General features: G+C 38.8%; 2 protein-coding genes and 1 non-coding gene across 5 annotated transcripts; all 3 read left to right on the forward strand.

The window, feature by feature from the left end:
* The first annotated feature begins 4,080 nt into the window (after positions 1 to 4,080).
* LOC113052036 (uncharacterized) lies at positions 4,081 to 9,028 on the forward strand. 3 transcript variants are annotated; one of them, XM_026216301.1, is made up of 11 exons: positions 4,081 to 4,289; positions 4,937 to 5,643; positions 5,907 to 6,059; positions 6,350 to 6,461; positions 6,567 to 6,714; positions 6,818 to 6,865; positions 7,141 to 7,218; positions 7,566 to 7,703; positions 7,862 to 7,945; positions 8,049 to 8,099; positions 8,328 to 9,028. In XM_026216301.1, the coding sequence occupies exons 2-11, from the start codon at positions 4,974 to 4,976 to the stop codon at positions 8,436 to 8,438; spliced, it is 1,593 nt and encodes a 530-aa protein (XP_026072086.1). In that variant the 5' UTR covers positions 4,081 to 4,289; positions 4,937 to 4,973; the 3' UTR covers positions 8,439 to 9,028. The 3 variants fall into 3 exon arrangements, with proteins under 3 accessions (XP_026072086.1, XP_026072088.1, XP_026072085.1); XM_026216300.1 differs by having other exon boundaries at positions 4,082 to 4,404; XM_026216303.1 differs by lacking the exon at positions 7,566 to 7,703 and having other exon boundaries at positions 4,081 to 4,404.
* A 573-nt stretch (positions 9,029 to 9,601) lies between these two features.
* Positions 9,602 to 15,905, forward strand: LOC113052039 (eukaryotic initiation factor 4A-I). The gene is made up of 11 exons (XM_026216306.1): positions 9,602 to 9,681; positions 11,119 to 11,167; positions 11,606 to 11,738; positions 12,033 to 12,172; positions 12,569 to 12,737; positions 12,869 to 12,978; positions 13,361 to 13,504; positions 13,821 to 13,958; positions 14,128 to 14,217; positions 14,503 to 14,582; positions 14,664 to 15,905. The coding sequence occupies exons 1-11, from the start codon at positions 9,659 to 9,661 to the stop codon at positions 14,806 to 14,808; spliced, it is 1,221 nt and encodes a 406-aa protein (XP_026072091.1). The 5' UTR covers positions 9,602 to 9,658; the 3' UTR covers positions 14,809 to 15,905.
* LOC113052570 (small nucleolar RNA SNORD10) lies at positions 13,608 to 13,743 on the forward strand. Its single transcript, XR_003277074.1, has one exon. It is a non-coding gene; the product is annotated as a small nucleolar RNA SNORD10 (small nucleolar RNA).
* Positions 15,906 to 18,132: the final 2,227 nt, after the last annotated feature.

Genomic DNA, 18,132 nt, shown 5'->3' on the forward strand with positions numbered 1-18,132 from the left:
AGTGTGCAAATGGATCTATCAGTATCCTGGATGAACAGACAGTAGGAGTTTAAACAGTTATTGCACTGGCTTCCAATATCTGCTTGCATAAAATTCAAGGCATTGATGTTTGCCTACAAAACCACCACTGGCTCTGCACCCCTTTACCGAAATTCATTACTTCAGACTTATGTGCCCTCTAGAAGCTTGTGTTCTGTAAGTGAACGTCGCTTGATTGTGCCAACCCAAAAAAGCACAAAGTCACTTTTACAGACTTCAGAGCAACTCAGAGTCCTTAGCCATCATAGAGTCCTAGCCATCATTAAGAATTGGCCTAAACACATCTCTTAAACTTTTAACACTCACTATTCTAATTATATTCTTATATGTATGTATGTATGTATGTATGTATTGTTATGGAAATTTTTAGTCTTGTTAATTTGGGATTGATTGCATTAATCTCATTTAGGTATCTTTAAACATACAATGATCAAGGTAGTATATATAGTCCATAGGGACATTGAGTTATTTTATGTATCTTGTGCACATAAATGCTTTAGGCTGAAAAACAACTTCTAAAGAGGAACCATGTACCAGGAGTAATTAGTTCTGAGACAGTCCGTACCAGGGAGAGGTGCATCATCTACGTGAGTTATGAGGTGATGTGCACTGAGCAACATGATTGGCTCAAAGGTCCTAGTCTGTCCTTCAATATATATTTTTACATACTATAAAAAGTGGTCTGTGAGTCTGTGTGTCATCTCTTTGCACACAGACTCATAAGCTGTGTGTAAACCAGATCATTCTCTGCAGAGAATTAAAGCAATACAAAGACAAAACTCTGTTTGGTTTTTCATTCTCAGTCTTTACAAATTGTTATTGAATTAGAATTTCCACGACTGTACGCATGTATGTATATCTAACTAACTTTCTATTTTGTTATATATTATACATTTAACAAAAGCAAAAAAGACCTCTAACAGTAGTTTCCTCTATTCTTTTTGTATTCTATCTGTTTTCTTTGTAGTCACAATATTTATTATATTATTTAAGAGCCCTTGCTATACAGTATGTACTGCATTAAGCTAATTGTGAGACTTGTTATAGCATGTGTATATCATTGCTATTTTGTTGTCCTCATTTGTAAGTTGCTTTGGATAAAGCATCTGCTAAATGACTAAATGTAAACGTAAATGTAAACGGTCTATGAAAGGATTCCTTAAGAATGCTGAAAGCTTGATATAGACAGTGTTTCCTCTGGATCCCTGTGATACGTTGAGTGGTTTTCATTCAAATGGAAACATAAAGTGTCAATGTAAGCACACCTAATCTTAAACGCTGAGCTGATATCAATATACATCATCCGTACATGTGTTATTATTATTGTTCAAATGTGTGAGTACAAAGTGCCGCACTGTGCATACTGCATCCTCTGTGCACCTATTGCTACGGTAGGAAAATTGGTGTGGGTCCAGTATGGGTGGGAAGCAGATCTTGAGATATGCTAGAACCAGTCACTCAAAGCACTTCATAACAATAGGTGTGAGTGTTACGGGGCGGTAGTCATTCAGGCACAACAAGGAGTGTTTCAGCACTGGCACAATAAATATGTGGACTTAAAGCATGTTGGCATAGTTGCTTGGGTGAGGGATAGGTTGAAACCGCTGTGAAGACCCCTGCAAGCTACTCTGCACATGCCCTAAGCACTCGTCCAGTAATGCCTTCCAGGCCAGTAGCCTTGCGTCCATTGATCTGGCTCAATGCAGTGTGGACATCTGTGGAGGTGAGTTTGAGGGGTTGGTGGTCTGCTGAGGGTGTGATCTTGGTGGCTGTCTCCTTGCTGTCACTGCTTAAGCAAGCATAATAGTCATTTAGCTCGTTAAGGAAGTAGACGTCTGTGACCGCTGGATTGGAGTTGCTCGGCTTGTAGTCACTGAGGACCTGGATGCCCTGCCACATGTGTCGGGGGTTAGAGTTTGAAAAGTATTCCTCTACCTTTAGCTTGTAGCAGTAATTGGCCTTTCTGATGCCCCTCCTCAGGTTAAAGGGTTAGTTCGCCCAAAAAATAAAATTATGTCATTAATGACTCACCCTCATGTTGTTCCAAACCCGTAAGACCTCCATTCATCTTCGGAACACAGTTTAAGATATTTTAGATTTAGCTTAATTAAAACAAAAGGAGCCCCTGCCATTGAGTACATGTACAGTAAATGAACATACTTTCCAGAAGGCCAACAATTCACTAAAACATTTTTTTGTCTTATGAAGTATTCTCATTTGTTGAGATGTGCATGTGCATTGGTGGGTTTTTGTTTAATGTTAGCCAAAATCATCACAATTAAAAGAACCAAAGACTTAAAGGGGGGGTGAAATGCTATTTTTGCTAGTTTTTTACACTGTTAAAGAGTTGGATTCCCATGCTAAACATGGACAAAGTTTCAAAAATTAAGTTGTACGTTTGAAGGAGTATTTCTGTTCCAAAAATACTCCTTCCAGTTTGTCACAAGTTTCGGAAAGTTTTTTTCGAGTATGGCTCTATGTGACGTTAGATGGAGCGGAATTTCCTTATATGGGTCCTAAGGGCACGTCTGCCGGAAGAGCGCGCGCTCCTGTATAGCAGAGCAGAGAGAGGCTGTGCACAGACAATCACTGATCAGAGTGAGAGCGTCGCGAAATGTCACAAAAGGAGTGTGTTTTTGGTTGCCAGGGCAAGACAACCCTGCACAGATTACCAAAGAAAAAACAGCATTAAGGGACCAGTGGATGGAGTTTATTTTTACAGAGCATCAACAGAGTTGTGCAAGTGTTTGTGTTTGTTCCCTGCATTTCTAAAATGCTTGTTTTACAAACAAAGGCCAGTTTGACGACGGATTTGCGTATCGTTTATTTCTTAAGGATGATGCAATCCCAACGAAAAAGGGTCACGATTGTGTGTTGGAACCACAGGCGGTGAGTAAAACTGCTTAAAATATCTCTGCCTCCTTGTTAGTGCGTCCGCCTCCCATCGGAGACCCGGGCTCGAGCCCCGCTCGAGCGAGTCGTTGCTGCTGCTGCTCTCGTTCAGTTTCAGCCTTCACAGCTGTCACAGCTTTCAAACGCTCTCAACGCAACTGGCGCTCATGATTCTTTAGCTCCGCCCACATGTCACGCCTCCAGGCGCTCGTGTTTTTCCGGGAAAAATCGGTACAGACTATCTTTCTCTTATGAATATAATAAAACTAAATACTTTTTGGAGTTATGAAGGATGCAGTACTACTCTATAGGTACTCAAGATTAACATGATATTGAATGAAAACGAGCATTTCACCCCCCCTTTAAACATTCAAAGAGTTTTACTCCCGTCTGTTTGCATTGAATTTATTTAATATACAAGTTTCACAATTTGAGTTGAATTAATAAATAATTGAACTTTTCTACGACATTCTAATTTATTGAGATGCACCTGAGTTTCATATGAATAGGTGCAAGTATGTGTGAGATATACATCACGTTTTCTGACTGTGTTCCAGGGGGAGAGCTGTAGAGCCTCTGTGCCACACCCGGGTCTCCTTTTCCTTAGGATTATTTTTTTTTTTCGATTATCCGGGGCATTTTGGGGGCCTTAACATGCTCAAAAACTCTTGAAAACACTGCAGAGGCTGGAACCCGGGCATAGCACAGAGGCTCTACAGCGCCACCTGTAACACGGTCAGAAAACGTGATGTATATCTCACACATACTTGCACCTATTCATATGAAACTCGGTACACATATACAGGTGCATCTCAATAAATAAGAATGTAGTGAAAAAGATCATTATGATAATAAGATATTACATATAATTTGGTAGTAAAACAAAGTGCTACACGTTTTAATGGTGCAAAGGGGAGTAGCCTATATTTATTTTGTGCATCATTTACAAATGATTTTCATCACTTAATTAGAAGCACCAGAAATTAAATTGTGTCATCTGTTTTAGAGACTACTGAACAGACATTTATAAAAGTTTATTTTAAAATGCAAAGTATCGAAAATAAAAATGCGTTTTTACAACACTTGTGTCCCACCAGGTATAATGACAAGTTCTACACACACTTGTGGTCTTCATCCTCACTAGGGCCAAATACAGGAAATACGCCATACAAGTAGTCAAGTGATCAAGTGCAAAGACCGCAAGTGTGGATATTCAGACAAGGATCTTGGTATGGACAGTAAAAGATCTTGGTCAGCATCTGCAACGCCATTACAGGAGACCAATGATGTCATCAGTTTCGCGCAGCGTTGCTGTTTATGCTTTCGTGGAAACAACGCGACTATATTCATTGATTGAGGTGAAAAAATCTCGTCATGCATAATTTGGTTTATTTGCCCCAAATGCGTGGAAAATAAAGGCGAAGCTGCTGTGTGTGATATTATCTTACACTGGTGTAAAACGGCACTTAAAAGGTGAGTGACATGTGAGCACAATTGAATAGGCTGTAAGCTGCTGTTAGCTCGAAAGCTAGTTAGCAAATTTGCACATGCCAACAAGCGAAAAATACCAAATGAACCGTGAATTATAAAGTCTGCCGTTAATGCAAAACGCACTAAACGCGAGTTGTTTCAAGAAATTAAATGGCTTTTGAAAGGCTTGGTGGATATGAAGCTGCATGTTCTCCGTTCATTTGATTTGTACAACTGTCCATGGACATACCTGAATATATTGAACATGAATAAATCTGCAAATTTAATCTGAATCTGAATCCTGTTTTGTTAAACGAGCACAGACAATTTAATTACTCTGAGAATGCATATCGTATAAAAACGCCAATAGCTGCTTTCTCTTCAAACATCTGCTAACATCTGCTTCACATGTCAGTCATCATATAACTAACTGATAACTGGTCTTATAAGTAACACATCTGTATTGTGCAAATACCTGCCTACACCGTAAACAAAACTCAAGGCACTGAAATGACCCTAATTCTCACTCTTGCAGAGACGAGCTGGCGCAGGTAGCAGGTTGCCAGTGGACTATGAGAGACAGCGGTGGAAGCCTGGCCCAGAACCACTGGCAAGGTGAACTCTCCTTGATTGTGAGCCAGGAAGCCAGCAGTGTTGGGGGAATGGGAGGTGTTCTAATGGACCCAAACTCCCCTCCGAATGCTACCAGCCCCATTCACCTCAAACTAGGTCACAAGGAACAAGTCTGGACTGGAGAGTACATAGAACCGGTAGAGGTTGATGAAGAAGCTGGTTTTGATGAGGATGACGAAGATATGGAAGAAGAACAAGATGAGGAAGACATAAATTCAGAATGTGCTCCATGGGAGGAGAAAGATGAAGTGGAAGACTGGCAAATGCCATTTGAATCACAACCGCAAACCATGCTCGCTAACAATTATCGGCAGCAGGAATCCTTGTGTGAAGTTGAGGCCAGATTCCAAGCCAGAGACTTTGTTGAGAATCCCTTCCGGATTCGGCTTCATGGACTTAGACAGCAAAGGCTGAAGCGATGGCGAAGACTACGGTCTAGTGCAAGGTTACACAACCAGCTTGTGCAGAATTGGAAAACGTGGAGACAACGGGCCCAGTGGGTCAACACCTTAGGGTATCGACGGGCAAGGAGGTGCCGCCAATATAGCCTTTGTGCCAGCAAGAGACGGGATGAGCAGGGATGTGACACCACGGGTTCATCACAAACAGGTTTGGATTGTATCTGTATCTATTAAACTACATAAATGAAATAAATTGTTAAAATGAATGATTGGTTTATTTTTATAATATAAATTATATTTTAACTGCATCTGTACAGTACTACAGTGAGTAGAAATATAAAGGTAATAATGTAACATAATAGAAATGTATTATTTTGCAGAGTTGGTCCCTCACACACACTTGAAAACCACTGATTAAGAGTAAGCAGAATTATAGTCAAAACTGTAATATATGTTTGTCCCTGTCCACAGAAACCAATTTCTCTGGTTTCAATGGTTATCGTGGGGATTCTCAGTCAAATTCAACAGTCAGTGGTGGTCAGGAATATCTTTCTGTGCCCCTGAAGCCCACCGCTCAAAGGATGGAGATGACTCTTACAGAGGAGCACAGGTCTTATGTCCAAGGTAAACTCTTATTCTCTAAAAGCTGTAGAAACATACATCTAATCTCTTACAATCTCTTTTGGTAATGAAATGGAAGTATGTCCGGTGATAATATAGGACTATACACCAAGATAGCAGTTTAAAGTTGATCTTATACTCAATTTATTGAGATGAAACTGGTATTAAGAAAATATTTTTTTAGTTTTATTTTACATCTGCATGATCCATTTTTTTCACATAATTTGATGTTTAAATGGAAAACATTTTCTGTACTCTGTGGTTCTCAATGCATTCAATTATTTATTTCTCAGGTCTTCTTGACGAGTACCTTCAAAAGTATGGAAGTCTGATTCCTGTACATTCAGATGACATTGTTGAGGAATTGCAGGGCATTTTCAGCGAGGACTTCTCTCAGCCTCACAGGTCTCACACATGCACAAGCTCAAATGCACTCTTTCTTTCAGTTGTTTATACCACATGCATCTTTGGAAAGAACTAATTTTTTTTTTCTTTACCATGTGCCCACAGGAAAGTCATGGTGCAACATTTAATTCAGTCCTATCAGAGATCATCAGGGACTGCCATGGTGAAAGGGTTCCGGGTGAATTACAAGCGTCATGTTCTCACAATGGATGATCTCAGCACCCTCTATGGACAGAATTGGCTCAATGACCAGGTCAGTTTTGAGTTCTAAATGCACAGCACTATTTTGCATTAATTTTTCATCTGTCCATTCTTAAAGCACACTTTGTTCTTATGCACACATCTGATTTCTTAAGGTCATGAACATGTATGGAGACCTTGTGATGGATTCAGTGCCTGAAAAGGTGATTATTTTTAGTTATTTCTCTCTTTTTCCTATTCTTTCAAATTAGTTAACCTGATCCTAGTTCAACCTTAATAACAAAGGTTGTGAAAAACAAATGGATCCTGGACAGTTCAGTAATCAATGTCAAGTGTATAATAAAGTTAACATTTTTAGACACACATTATTGTGAGTTGGTTAGTCAGTTTTACAGTTGTTGATTGCTAGGGAAAGTTATTTGTATTCTGTTGTGTTCAGTGCTTTCTGTTATATTTAATGACATCTCCTGCATTTTAGGTGCACTTCTTTAACAGTTTCTTTTATGACAAGTTGAGGACCAAAGGTTATGATGGAGTGAAACGGTGGACAAAGAATGTAAGAAAGCTGTAAACCTCTTATTTTTTGATTTGTTGTACACTACAGTTTAAAAGGCAACATATAATATATTTTAAAAATGTATGTATTACTTTGATAGCAAGGCTGCTTAATATTTTTGAAGAAATCACTTTTGATACATTTAATGCATCCTTGCTGCATTACTGGTAATCAATAATAATAATCTTATTGACCCCACACTTTTCAGTGTATAATTTTCTTGTGTGCATTACATGTACTATCTAATGATTAATTTATTTGGGTCCATTCTTTAGTAATAATCCTAAAAGCAAATCAGCAGAACTTCTTGATATGCTTTTATTTATACAAGTACAAACATGTTTTAGGTGGACATCTTCCAGAAGGATCTGTTGTTGATTCCCATTCATTTAGAAGTGCACTGGTCACTGGTCTCGGTTGATATTAAACAACGCTCCATCACGTACTTCGATTCTCAGCGAACCCTTAATCGCCGCTGCCCCAAAGTAAAAGCTCTAAAAAATATTGTTTTATATACAGTCAAAAACTTCTTTAAAAGCTATGAAATTTCTTTAAAGTTGTGTGTAATGTATAAAACATTATACAATTATTTGTTTTATGTTTGTAATTCATATCAGCTAAGTGACATTTTCTCTCTCCACAGCATATTTTTAAATACCTTCAGGCAGAAGCCATAATAAAAGAGAAGAGAGACTTTCTCACAGGGTGGAAAGGTTTATTTAAAATGGTGAGTCCAGTGACTGTTACCATAAATTACTGCCTGACTTTTTTTGGAATGTTTAGTGCTGTTTGAATGACAGTTATTAAAACCTCTCTATTTTATGTTATAGAATGTTGGCAGACAGAATAATGACAGTGACTGTGGTGCATTTGTCCTGCAGGTTTGTATATACACCAACTTCATACTGAAGATTTATCTGTGCTTGATCAGAATCAGATTAACTGACAAAGCACTGTACATTTATAGCAGTCTATCCAGAGGAAAATCCATAAAGCTCTTTTAAAAACCACAAAACATTTGTCAGAACATATGTTGTTTGAGATGTCTTTTTCTCAGTTACACACACAAAATATTTACCTCTTATTTCTCTTTTTATTTTCTTGTTTAGTATTGCAAATGTCTTGCATTGCGTCAGCCCTTCAGCTTCAGTCAACAGGACATGCCCAAACTGAGGAGACTTATGTACAAAGAACTGTGTTATTGCAAGCTCTTACTGTGATATTTGTGTAAAGACTGCACAGCCAGTGGAGAAAAAGATACATTTTACCTGAGAGACTTCACACTGAGGATATTTCATCCTCACTTTCTATTTTATTTTTTTGTATAACTTTTTTGTTTGGTTTCGTACTGGAGCCCAACATATTGTCTGAGAAATATGAAGTGATTTATGGTGGACAGCCTGTCTTGCCCTTGTGACATACTGCCTAAAAGGAAAACTGTTTCAGATTTTGCTTTTGTTCTGTGCATAAAGATGTAGCTGTTCCGAAATGTTGGCATGAGGGTATCTGTTCCTGGATGCAAGTGACAAATCATGTCTGCAGTTTTGTTTTTAATAAATCATCTTATGAAAATAATGATCTGTGTGTTCATCAGAACACTTAAATTATTATTCTGTCAGTCACATTGCAATTAATGATGACATGATATTTTGAAATGGCCGGGATTTCTAATGAAGTGCTACTGAATCAATGTGTCAGGCTGAAGTATTCTCAGGTTAAGCTGTTTTCGCCCTTATTCAGACTGGAAATAAAACCAGTTAGCTGATTTTTCCTCAATGCATATTTGTATGGATTATTAAATGACACACTAGTAACACAAGCTGTGAATCATAAATGACTCAGTTGCAACATTTATGTACAGGAAAACAGCTCTTGGGTAATAAGGGAACTGTTACCTCTGTATTTTCTGGAAGTGAACAAATTAGTATTTGTATGACATAGTAACAGAAGATCAGAATTTTTTTTTTTTCAGTTTTAATTCAAGTACAGTTAGTAAAGTTCAAAAGCAAAAATAAGTTATAAAGACATATATTAACAATGAAAGTACCTTCACAGTCTATTAAAATCCCATTAACAAATAGTCCTCATTCTTTTTTAAATCGGAATAATAACCTCAAATTGTAGGGACGAAAAAAATTTGGTTTGCCCTTTGTAAATTGTTATTAATTTAGTTATGTTACTTATTAAAACAGGTCATTTAAAAAAGCATATTCTGGAAAACCAAAAAGATTTTTCAAAAAAATGTGGTTTTAACTTCCAGCTAGGATTTTTTTCGTGACGTCTTCAAACAGGCGGCACCGATCGTTTCTGAACCAATGGGAAATCACGGTGGGCGGGTGTATAAGCTGACTGAACGGGACGATGTCCAATCAGTGAGCTTTAGCGGTCGTCACGGTTTAAGTATTTGCGCGTTTCCGCCAGTCTACAGTCTTTTGTGATAATGTCGTCTGAACATGAAGATAGGTAAGAGAACGTGTTCGAAGAATCTTTTCCCCGTTTGTGTTAATGGTCGCAGTTTACTTAAATGTTCAGTCAGTATCATTGATTACACATGATTTGTTTGAAAATATAGAATATTTGTTTTCCATTAGCGATTCAAAAGCTAACATTATCAGCCGGTTTGGCACGTTCGTCCGTTCTCTCTGGTTCCCGCCTAGTTTAACGTGAAATGCTTTTGGAAATGTTTTTTTCACCGGGTAGTGTTAAGTACCAGTCACTTTTTTAACGTTATATCCGTAATGTTTGTTGGAAAGTCTTTTAAAATGGGTTTTGTAACGTTTATTCGACGTTCCGTTAGAATGCCGGTTCTTGTGACGCAACGTGTCTCACGCGCTCGTTCAGTTCCTCGTGTGTCTATGCGGCACATGGTCGCTCCCTTCTCCTCATTTTAAGCCGATTGCCTACATTTTAGACATTTGTTGTATTATACTTTACCTGAGAGCTCCTTATCCAGTGCCATGAAATAATAAGTCTATGACTGTTTGCAGATGTCACGTTAGGCCTAAAATTGAGAAAGTACGTAGGCCACATGGCCTTTGCTGGGCGAGACAATAGAATGGTCTGGAAGAGCAGGCCCAAGGCCTATCATCAGATATGCCTCTTTTATAACTACGATTGATATACTATTTATTTAATAAAAAAAAGGGAAGCAATGTCGTCGTTGAAAACTTTACTAGTATTATGTATCTCTAGAATTAAATGTCGTTATGTGTTGGCGTAGTAATACGGTGACGCACAAGGTAATTTTATATGTATTTTTTTTTTTTATAAAATCCAACATTTTAATGATCGTTTGTTACCGAAGCGTCTTTGTGAATTAGTGGAGCCACGTTGTGAATGGCGCAGAGCGAAAATGGCTGCCACTTAGGCATTTTAACGACGAGGTTACAATGTCTGTGTTTAAATTTAAAACTAACGCTGTTTTATGGGTATTGCAGATGATTACAATCAAAATCGTCATCCAAACCGGTGTGACGTTTTCCCTGTGGACCCAAAAGAAAACGTTAGACAGAATGATGGGTCACTGTTCACTTTCATTTTATGGAAAATGATCTAATGAAAGTGAACGGTGACTGAGGCTGTCATTCTGCTTTTGTGTTCCATAGAGCAGTCATGTGGTTAAGTAAGTTTTAGTTTTTGCGTGAAACTTCATTTAAACTAGGTCTTTCACACATTAACAATAGCTGTACATGTATGGGATGTTCGTGTAGGCAATTCCCTGCACTTTAAAGTGACGGGGTCTAGCAAATATTGGTTAGAATCCACTCTATTTACTGTTTAGTTAAAGGTATTGTGAAAAATGTGCTCTTTGGGGCTGTTTTTTTTCTTCAAGTGCTCACAACTGTGAATGTGAAATGAGTTTAACACAAAAGCTATACTAATTACAATGTCTTGTTTCAGACCCAGAGACAATGGCCCTGAGGGGATGGAGCCCGATGGTGTCATTGAGGTTGGTGTCTCATAAGAGCCATTTAATGTAAATAATGTATATTGCTGATTCAGGTTTGTTGTAGCACTCTGTACATGTTGGTGCTTTTCCATAGAGGAAAGTGTAAGAAACCTTTCCAAAAAGATGTGCCAAACCCTTCAGTCTATAAGCATGTCCCCTAATTGGGCAAGGCAGTGTCTGTCAGTGACACAGAGTCCTATATCAGTTAGGGGCAGAGCAAATAAAGGCCATATTCATCCCAGTCAGCTCAACACAGTGAGAAAAAGACTGTTTCATGGTATGGGCACAGATACTTGTCCAAGATGGTGTAGTATTGATCCCCCCCCCCCCCCCATTTATGTTAGGAATCAATTACATAGGAATGACAGTTCCCCCTCTCACACTAAATATATATGTGTATGTATGTTTTTCAAAATCTTATTTTATTTTTTTAAACAGAGCAACTGGAAGGAGATTGTTGATAGTTTTGATGATATGAACCTGCGAGAGACTCTTCTCAGAGGAATCTATGCTTATGGTTTTGAGAAACCTTCCGCCATTCAGCAGAGGGCAATTCTCCCTTGTATCAAGGGTACGTAAAACCTAATTTCTAGAATGGTCTATCTGTATTTGTCACTTAGGTATCATAAGTTCAGTTTATTCACACCCTTATCAGTTGGGCAGGGCAGTGTCTGTCAGTGACATTCTGACCTATATCTTGTAAGGGCAAATTAAATAAAGCCCATATTCATCCCAGTCAACTCATTACAGTGAGGCATAGACTGTTTCATGGTATGGGCATAAGCTGCCTTGGTACTGTAAATTGTAACAGCCATTTATTGAATGGGCATTTGTTTACTTTCTGCCTGTTTTTGTCTGTATGTAGGTTATGATGTCATTGCACAGGCTCAGTCTGGCACAGGAAAGACCGCCACCTTTGCTATCTCCATCCTGCAGCATGTTGATGTGGACTTGAAGGCTACACAAGCTATGGTGTTGGCTCCTACCAGAGAGCTTGCCCAACAGGTGAGAACCATTGCTCGTTCAGGTTTGTTTAGCACTTTGTACTGATTCTGCTTTTTTTTGTTGGAGGTTTTGGAGACACGGAATACAAAGTGTAGCTAACACTTCAGTTTTATAAGAGTGTCCCCTATTAATTGGGCAAGGCTGTGTCTGTTAGTGACGCACAGTCCTATATCTGTTAGGGGCAGAGCAAATGAAGGCCATATTCATCCCAGTCAGCTCAACACAGTGAGAAAAGACTGTTTCATGGTATGGGCACAGATACTTGTCATAAAGCTCTTATAAGACGATTGACTAGTAATTTGCCGTGACTCATGAGCACAGGTGGTTTTTCAGATCCAGTTGAAGTTGAATGGAGTTGATTTATTTTAGTTCTTGATCAAATGTCTTTGTCTTCAGATTCAGAAGGTGGTGCTGGCTCTTGGAGACTACATGGGGGCATCCTGCCATGCATGCATTGGTGGGACAAATGTCCGTAATGAAGTTCAGAAGCTTCAGGCTGATGTGCCCCACATAGTGGTTGGAACCCCTGGCCGTGTGTTTGACATGCTCAACCGCAGATATCTTTGTAAGTCTTAATTGAGACTTGTACTAGCATTTTCTCAACTACCTGCTCTCTTAATTGAGTTTGTACTTAAAGGTTTAATATTCTGCTTTGCAATGGCTTTAAAGACCACTTGATTTTCCTTGCTTTTTCAGCTCCCAAATATATAAAGATGTTTGCACTGGATGAGGCAGATGAAATGTTAAGCCGTGGCTTCAAGGACCAAATCTATGAGATCTTTCAGAAGTTGGCCACAGATACTCAGGTGAGCTGATCCTTTTGGTTTGATTTTCTTGGTACCCACACCAAAGTCCCTCACCTACCAGCTTTCTGTGCTGTGATGGGAATCATGAACTTTGGTAGAGTAATGTAACTGCTCTCCACTATGATTGGGCTCCTAGGTCCCTCTTCATGACTATTAAGCAGCTGACATTTTATATCCTAAAGTTTTTAATTGCTTTATATTTTGACTTCAAGAGAGACGAAAGCTGGCATACCAGTTAATTATGTCTGTCTTGGTCAAATCTACTGAAATAAGGTCACGGTGACTGTAAATGTACCTTTTCATGTTATAGGCATTTTTTTAGGTTGTGGTTAGAGTTGACTCATTTTGTAAACTAACTTATGCGTGTTTTTACCATTTCCAGGTGATTCTTTTGTCTGCCACCATGCCTCAGGAGGTGCTGGAGGTGACCACAAAATTCATGAGAGATCCTATTCGTATCCTAGTTAAGAAGGAAGAACTGACCCTTGAGGGTATCCGCCAGTTCTACATCAATGTTGAGAAAGAGGTCAGTGGAGAACTTAATGTTAAGGAAGGAGTACTTGTATCTCAAAGCTTTATTCATCATTTTTTCAAAGTTCCAATCATTTGTTAATAAAGTTTTGAATGTTGTTTTGTGATGATCCCCATGCGTGTCAACTGATCCCAGACTTCCTGCAGTGCTCAGTGCCTGATGAGCGTTTTGCTTATCTGTGCATCTGACCCTGTCAGGCTCTGTGAACATGATCTTGACTTTAGTCTGAAAACAGCACCACCCAGTGGCAGAGTTGTTTTTTTTTTTTTTTTTTTTTTTGGTGCTAAGTTGTTTCTCTTTATCTTTTAAGGAGTGGAAGTTGGACACATTGTGTGATCTTTATGAAACCCTGACCATTACTCAGGCTGTCATTTTCATCAACACTCGTAGAAAGGTGGACTGGCTGACTGAGAAAATGCATGCGAGGGACTTCACTGTTTCTGCGCTGGTAAGTGACATTAACATAAGCCCCTTTCACACTGTGATTCCGGAAAATACACTGGTAATGTGTCCTGACAATTGTTCCTGGGTTGCTAGATTTTGCACTTTCACACTGCCAGTGATTATCCGGAATATGTGCTTGCTTTCACACATGAACCTGTACTCTGCCTTCATAGCACGGTGACATGGAGCAGAAGGAGAGGGACGTCATCATGAAAGAGTTCCGCTCTGGCTCCAGCCGAGTCCTCATCACTACTGACCTGCTGGTAAGCAATCTTTCACCTTCACGCACAGTTCTCATGGGTCACACCAAGGATTACCTCTTCCACCAGCGTTCTGTGCTGTGATGGGCATCAAGGTCTTTGGGAGACTATTCTAACTGCTCTCCACAGTGCCTGGGCTGCCAAGTCCCTCAACACGACTATAAAGCAGTTGACATTCACATTTGTCTCAAACACATGCAAAAATCTGTGCTTTTAAACCTCTTTAGGTTACTAATTGACTTTTTGTTCTTAAATCTGTACTAAAGTGTCTTTTTTATATACTTTAAGGCAAGAGGCATTGATGTGCAGCAGGTTTCCCTGGTAATCAACTATGACCTACCAACCAACAGGGAGAACTATATCCACCGGTAAGTCAAAGCTCATTCTGCTATTTTTGTCTGATTTGTGCAATTCTGGCTGTTGCGTAATAAGTGCTTTTATTTGTGTAGAATTGGACGTGGTGGCCGTTTTGGCAGAAAGGGTGTCGCTATCAACATGGTCACTGAAGATGACAAGCGCACACTCCGAGACATTGAAACCTTCTACAATACAACAGTGGAGGAAATGCCCATGAATGTTGCTGATTTGATCTAAGAACTTGCCTCATTCTTTCCCCCCAAGTTTTTGTTTTTTCCCCTCTGCTCCATTCCCTCTTTAGTCTCATTCCAACCCACATCACTTTTCACGCAAATCCCTCAAAATTCAAGTACTATTAATTCTGAGGATGTGCTTTTTTTTTCATAAATCCAGTATGTCGGTCACTCATTTATTCAGAATAAATAAAACATATTCCTAAAGCTCATTTAATCTAGACCTTTTGAGTAGTGCCATCTAGTGATCAAGAGGCAGCGTTTCAAGGCTTATTTGCATGCATGGTGTAAATGTTAATGCACTGACTGGTATAATGGATTGAAGACATGTCCGCTTTTCTTGATAGTGTTGGTTTAACCAATTTTGAGATGTGACTGTTTAACCTTTTTTTTTTTTGTGTAACACAGCAAATTATGTAAAATACAGAATTATTCATGTTTTATATGGGGAACTTGGACTTGTTCCAAATCTTGGTCACTGCCATTTTCCTTTTACAGAAGCATCTGAGTACTGTAAGATGCTTCAGTCCAAAAGGAAGCTGGATTGTGAGAACAAACCAGATTGTAAAGTTGCAAAGTATGTTAATTTCTCTCTCTCTCTTTCTCTTGTCCAATTCTTCTGTTACATCTCTTGTGTTGTCCTGTCTGTGTGGTTGTAGCTTTTTGTAAATAGGCTTCACTGTGGCAGGATGGGTGGCTGAAAGCATTGGAAATGAATTTGGCATGGCTGGTTAACACCCTATCTTTGTATTGCCTCAGATTTCTCTGCATCAAAGTCCTATCGGGGAGTGTTGCTCCTACAACCTACCTCACCAAACTGTGTTGGATGGGTCTAAATATGTAAAGGACCAAACTGCAGTAGTAGAGTATATAGAGATCATTGTCTTTGTATTGTTCAAAAAATGCCTGTCTTTTGTTGAGTAGGTTTGGATGTGGGGTTTACATTGGTCAGTGCTATTTTTTTAAACAAATTTATTACAAATGTGATGATTATTAACCTTTTTGAGATGGAAGCCATGTATTAAATGTTTTCTACATTGGACTCTGCATAGTATTTATTTTAATGGTCTGAAATAAAGGTATTTCCCATTTTTAACGTGCTAAGCTGACTCTTACTAGTTAATTGTACAGGTTACAGTAAGTCTATGGTTTGATCTGATACACGCGAGACTTCAAGTGTATGTTCATGGTTCCTGTCTTGTTTGAACTTTTTATACTCTGTTCCCTTTTGAAGCTCAGTGTGAATAACTTGGTATTTTTATTGCTTTATCAAAACTTCAATTGCTGTCTTTCTGAAACAGTCATGTCGACTACATTAATGACGATGAGAATTAAATGTAGGTCATTTGGTTACCGGTGGATCCTCTGCTGTCAGAATTGAGTCAAAACAGTGGATTAAAAACAACAGAATAACTAATTAACAATGCCTTGTGCAGTGTAATGCTGTGTTGAAGAAACTGCGGATGGGTTGAGAATGAGTAGATGTACAGCAAATCTTCATTTTAGAGTCAGCTATACCTTTAAAATGAATATTTAAATTTGCATGTACAAATTTCCGTCCTTTAAATTGCGGTTTTAATTTAAACCTTTGGTGCATATTTGTCAGTCAAATAAAACCGTCTGATTTATGTCATATTAAACTGTTTTTTTTTTTATAAACTATCAATTTTCATATCTTAATACATTTCATGTTTATAATTATATCCTGCTTGTTCTTCAGCCAGCTAGATTTAAACAATCTATAACTTTTTTTTTTACTAATTTAATGTAATTTTGACAGATTTATAGTGATGGCTAAGGATTTTGTGGGAATATAGTTAATATGATAATGTAAATAAATTCACACAGATAAACTACTGTTGTTTCAAAAATTTGTAATCCTACATTTTGTTAGATACTCGGGATGATCCTTGCAACACGGTGCCTACTGATCACAACTATTGACCGAATTAGCCTACCTTTTTATTTTACGATGTTTGTTAAATTAACGGAAGCATGTGCACTTTGATCAATAAGTTAAATATTATATTAAATCTTATTCGTTGTAACTATATTCTCATTTGGGCAAAACTAAACTATTACTTCTTGTTCAATATCCATACCTAATGAGGTATTTAATCACTACATTATTATATTATTATGGTAAATCCGGTACCCATTTTACTGTGAAGAACTCCTGAGGGATGCACGTCATGAACCAAGACCTAAGAAATCATTTTACAAGTTTTTTTTTTTTTTTTTTTTAATAGCAAGTTCTGAGTGCGTCCACAGGATGGCAGATCTGTACAACATCTGTATCCACAGGAGCGAAAGGAGCTTTCAGCTGTGCCACAAACTCAGGACGCATAATAATCAGATTGGCCTTGGCATTCCAGCACACGAGGATATATTAGGAAATGTTTTATTCACACATATGTGAGCCGATAGTTATCCGAACTCTCAGAAGGCCTGTGTCACTACAATTCCACGGCTGCAACTTTTGATCACTTCAGCGAGATCTCTTCACCAACATCCCCTGACATAATGCATGGGCCCTCATTCTCCTGTCCATCACGCAAACACTATGTTAATTCCCGCATCATGTACCCCTGTCCCACGTCCCCTTCATTCAATTCATTGTACCAATCCCTTCTCTTTCCTGCCCTTTTATACCCACAGTCTTCTTTTCCGACATTCTTCCTCCTATCACAGCCCTCTGTCGGAGGCATAACAGCCTCTCCCCTCCATCTCACCGAGGGCTATACACCTTATGAGAAATGTTTGGATTATGTGCGCTCAGTGTAGGTGGCCTGCTGAACACTTTCACTGTCTGCATGGTAACCCCCCTCGCCACTTCCCCCCTCTCCCCCTGCTGGGTGCATGATTGTGGGTTCAGGGATTATGCGAGCAGGAGGCTCGTAAAGGGCCTGCCAGGGTCTTTCTATGCAGTGACGGATGGCTAGGAGACTGAAGCCTCCATTTACATAAGAAGGGAGAGAATAGAGGCCCCATTCACTCAGTCTGTCAGGGAGGACTCAGGGACAAACTGCACTCTCTCCAAGTTGCCCTCTTCCCCTCTCAGTCTCTCTTTTCTTCTTTATCTTTGCCATTCTCCTTTCTCCTCAAGCTTTTCCTCATCCGTCCTCCTTTCTTAAGGCCATTGTAATTTATTGTGTATTCAGTCTCTTCATTTTTAGGCCACTTAATTTTTTTTCCCTTTTACTCTATTGGGTTTCCGAATTCATATCAAATTGTCATATTTGTCCCAGCATTTAAAGTTTCATTGTTGACAGATTAAAACAAAAACTCCAAAAAAAAAGGTATCAATACTCTATAATATATTCTAATT

The sequence above is a fragment of the Carassius auratus genome, chromosome 32 (genome assembly GCF_003368295.1).
Source record: "Carassius auratus strain Wakin chromosome 32, ASM336829v1, whole genome shotgun sequence".
Classification (NCBI taxonomy): Eukaryota; Metazoa; Chordata; class Actinopteri; order Cypriniformes; family Cyprinidae; genus Carassius; species Carassius auratus.

Bases quoted from the DNA above. Each gene is read 5' to 3' on its own strand.
- LOC113052039 (XM_026216306.1), top strand. From the start codon at position 9,659: ATGTCGTCTGAACATGAAGATAG. The intron at 12,173-12,568 runs GTGAGAACCATT...CTTTGTCTTCAG, and splicing joins CCAGAGAGCTTGCCCAACAG to ATTCAGAAGGTGGTGCTGGC. The intron at 13,505-13,820 runs GTCAGTGGAGAA...TTATCTTTTAAG, and splicing joins ACATCAATGTTGAGAAAGAG to GAGTGGAAGTTGGACACATT.
- LOC113052036 (XM_026216301.1), top strand. From the start codon at position 4,974: ATGAGAGACAGCGGTGGAAGCCTGGCCCAGAACCACTGGCAAGGTGAA. The intron at 5,644-5,906 runs GTTTGGATTGTA...CCCTGTCCACAG, and splicing joins CACGGGTTCATCACAAACAG to AAACCAATTTCTCTGGTTTC. The intron at 8,100-8,327 runs GTTTGTATATAC...TTTCTTGTTTAG, and splicing joins GTGGTGCATTTGTCCTGCAG to TATTGCAAATGTCTTGCATT.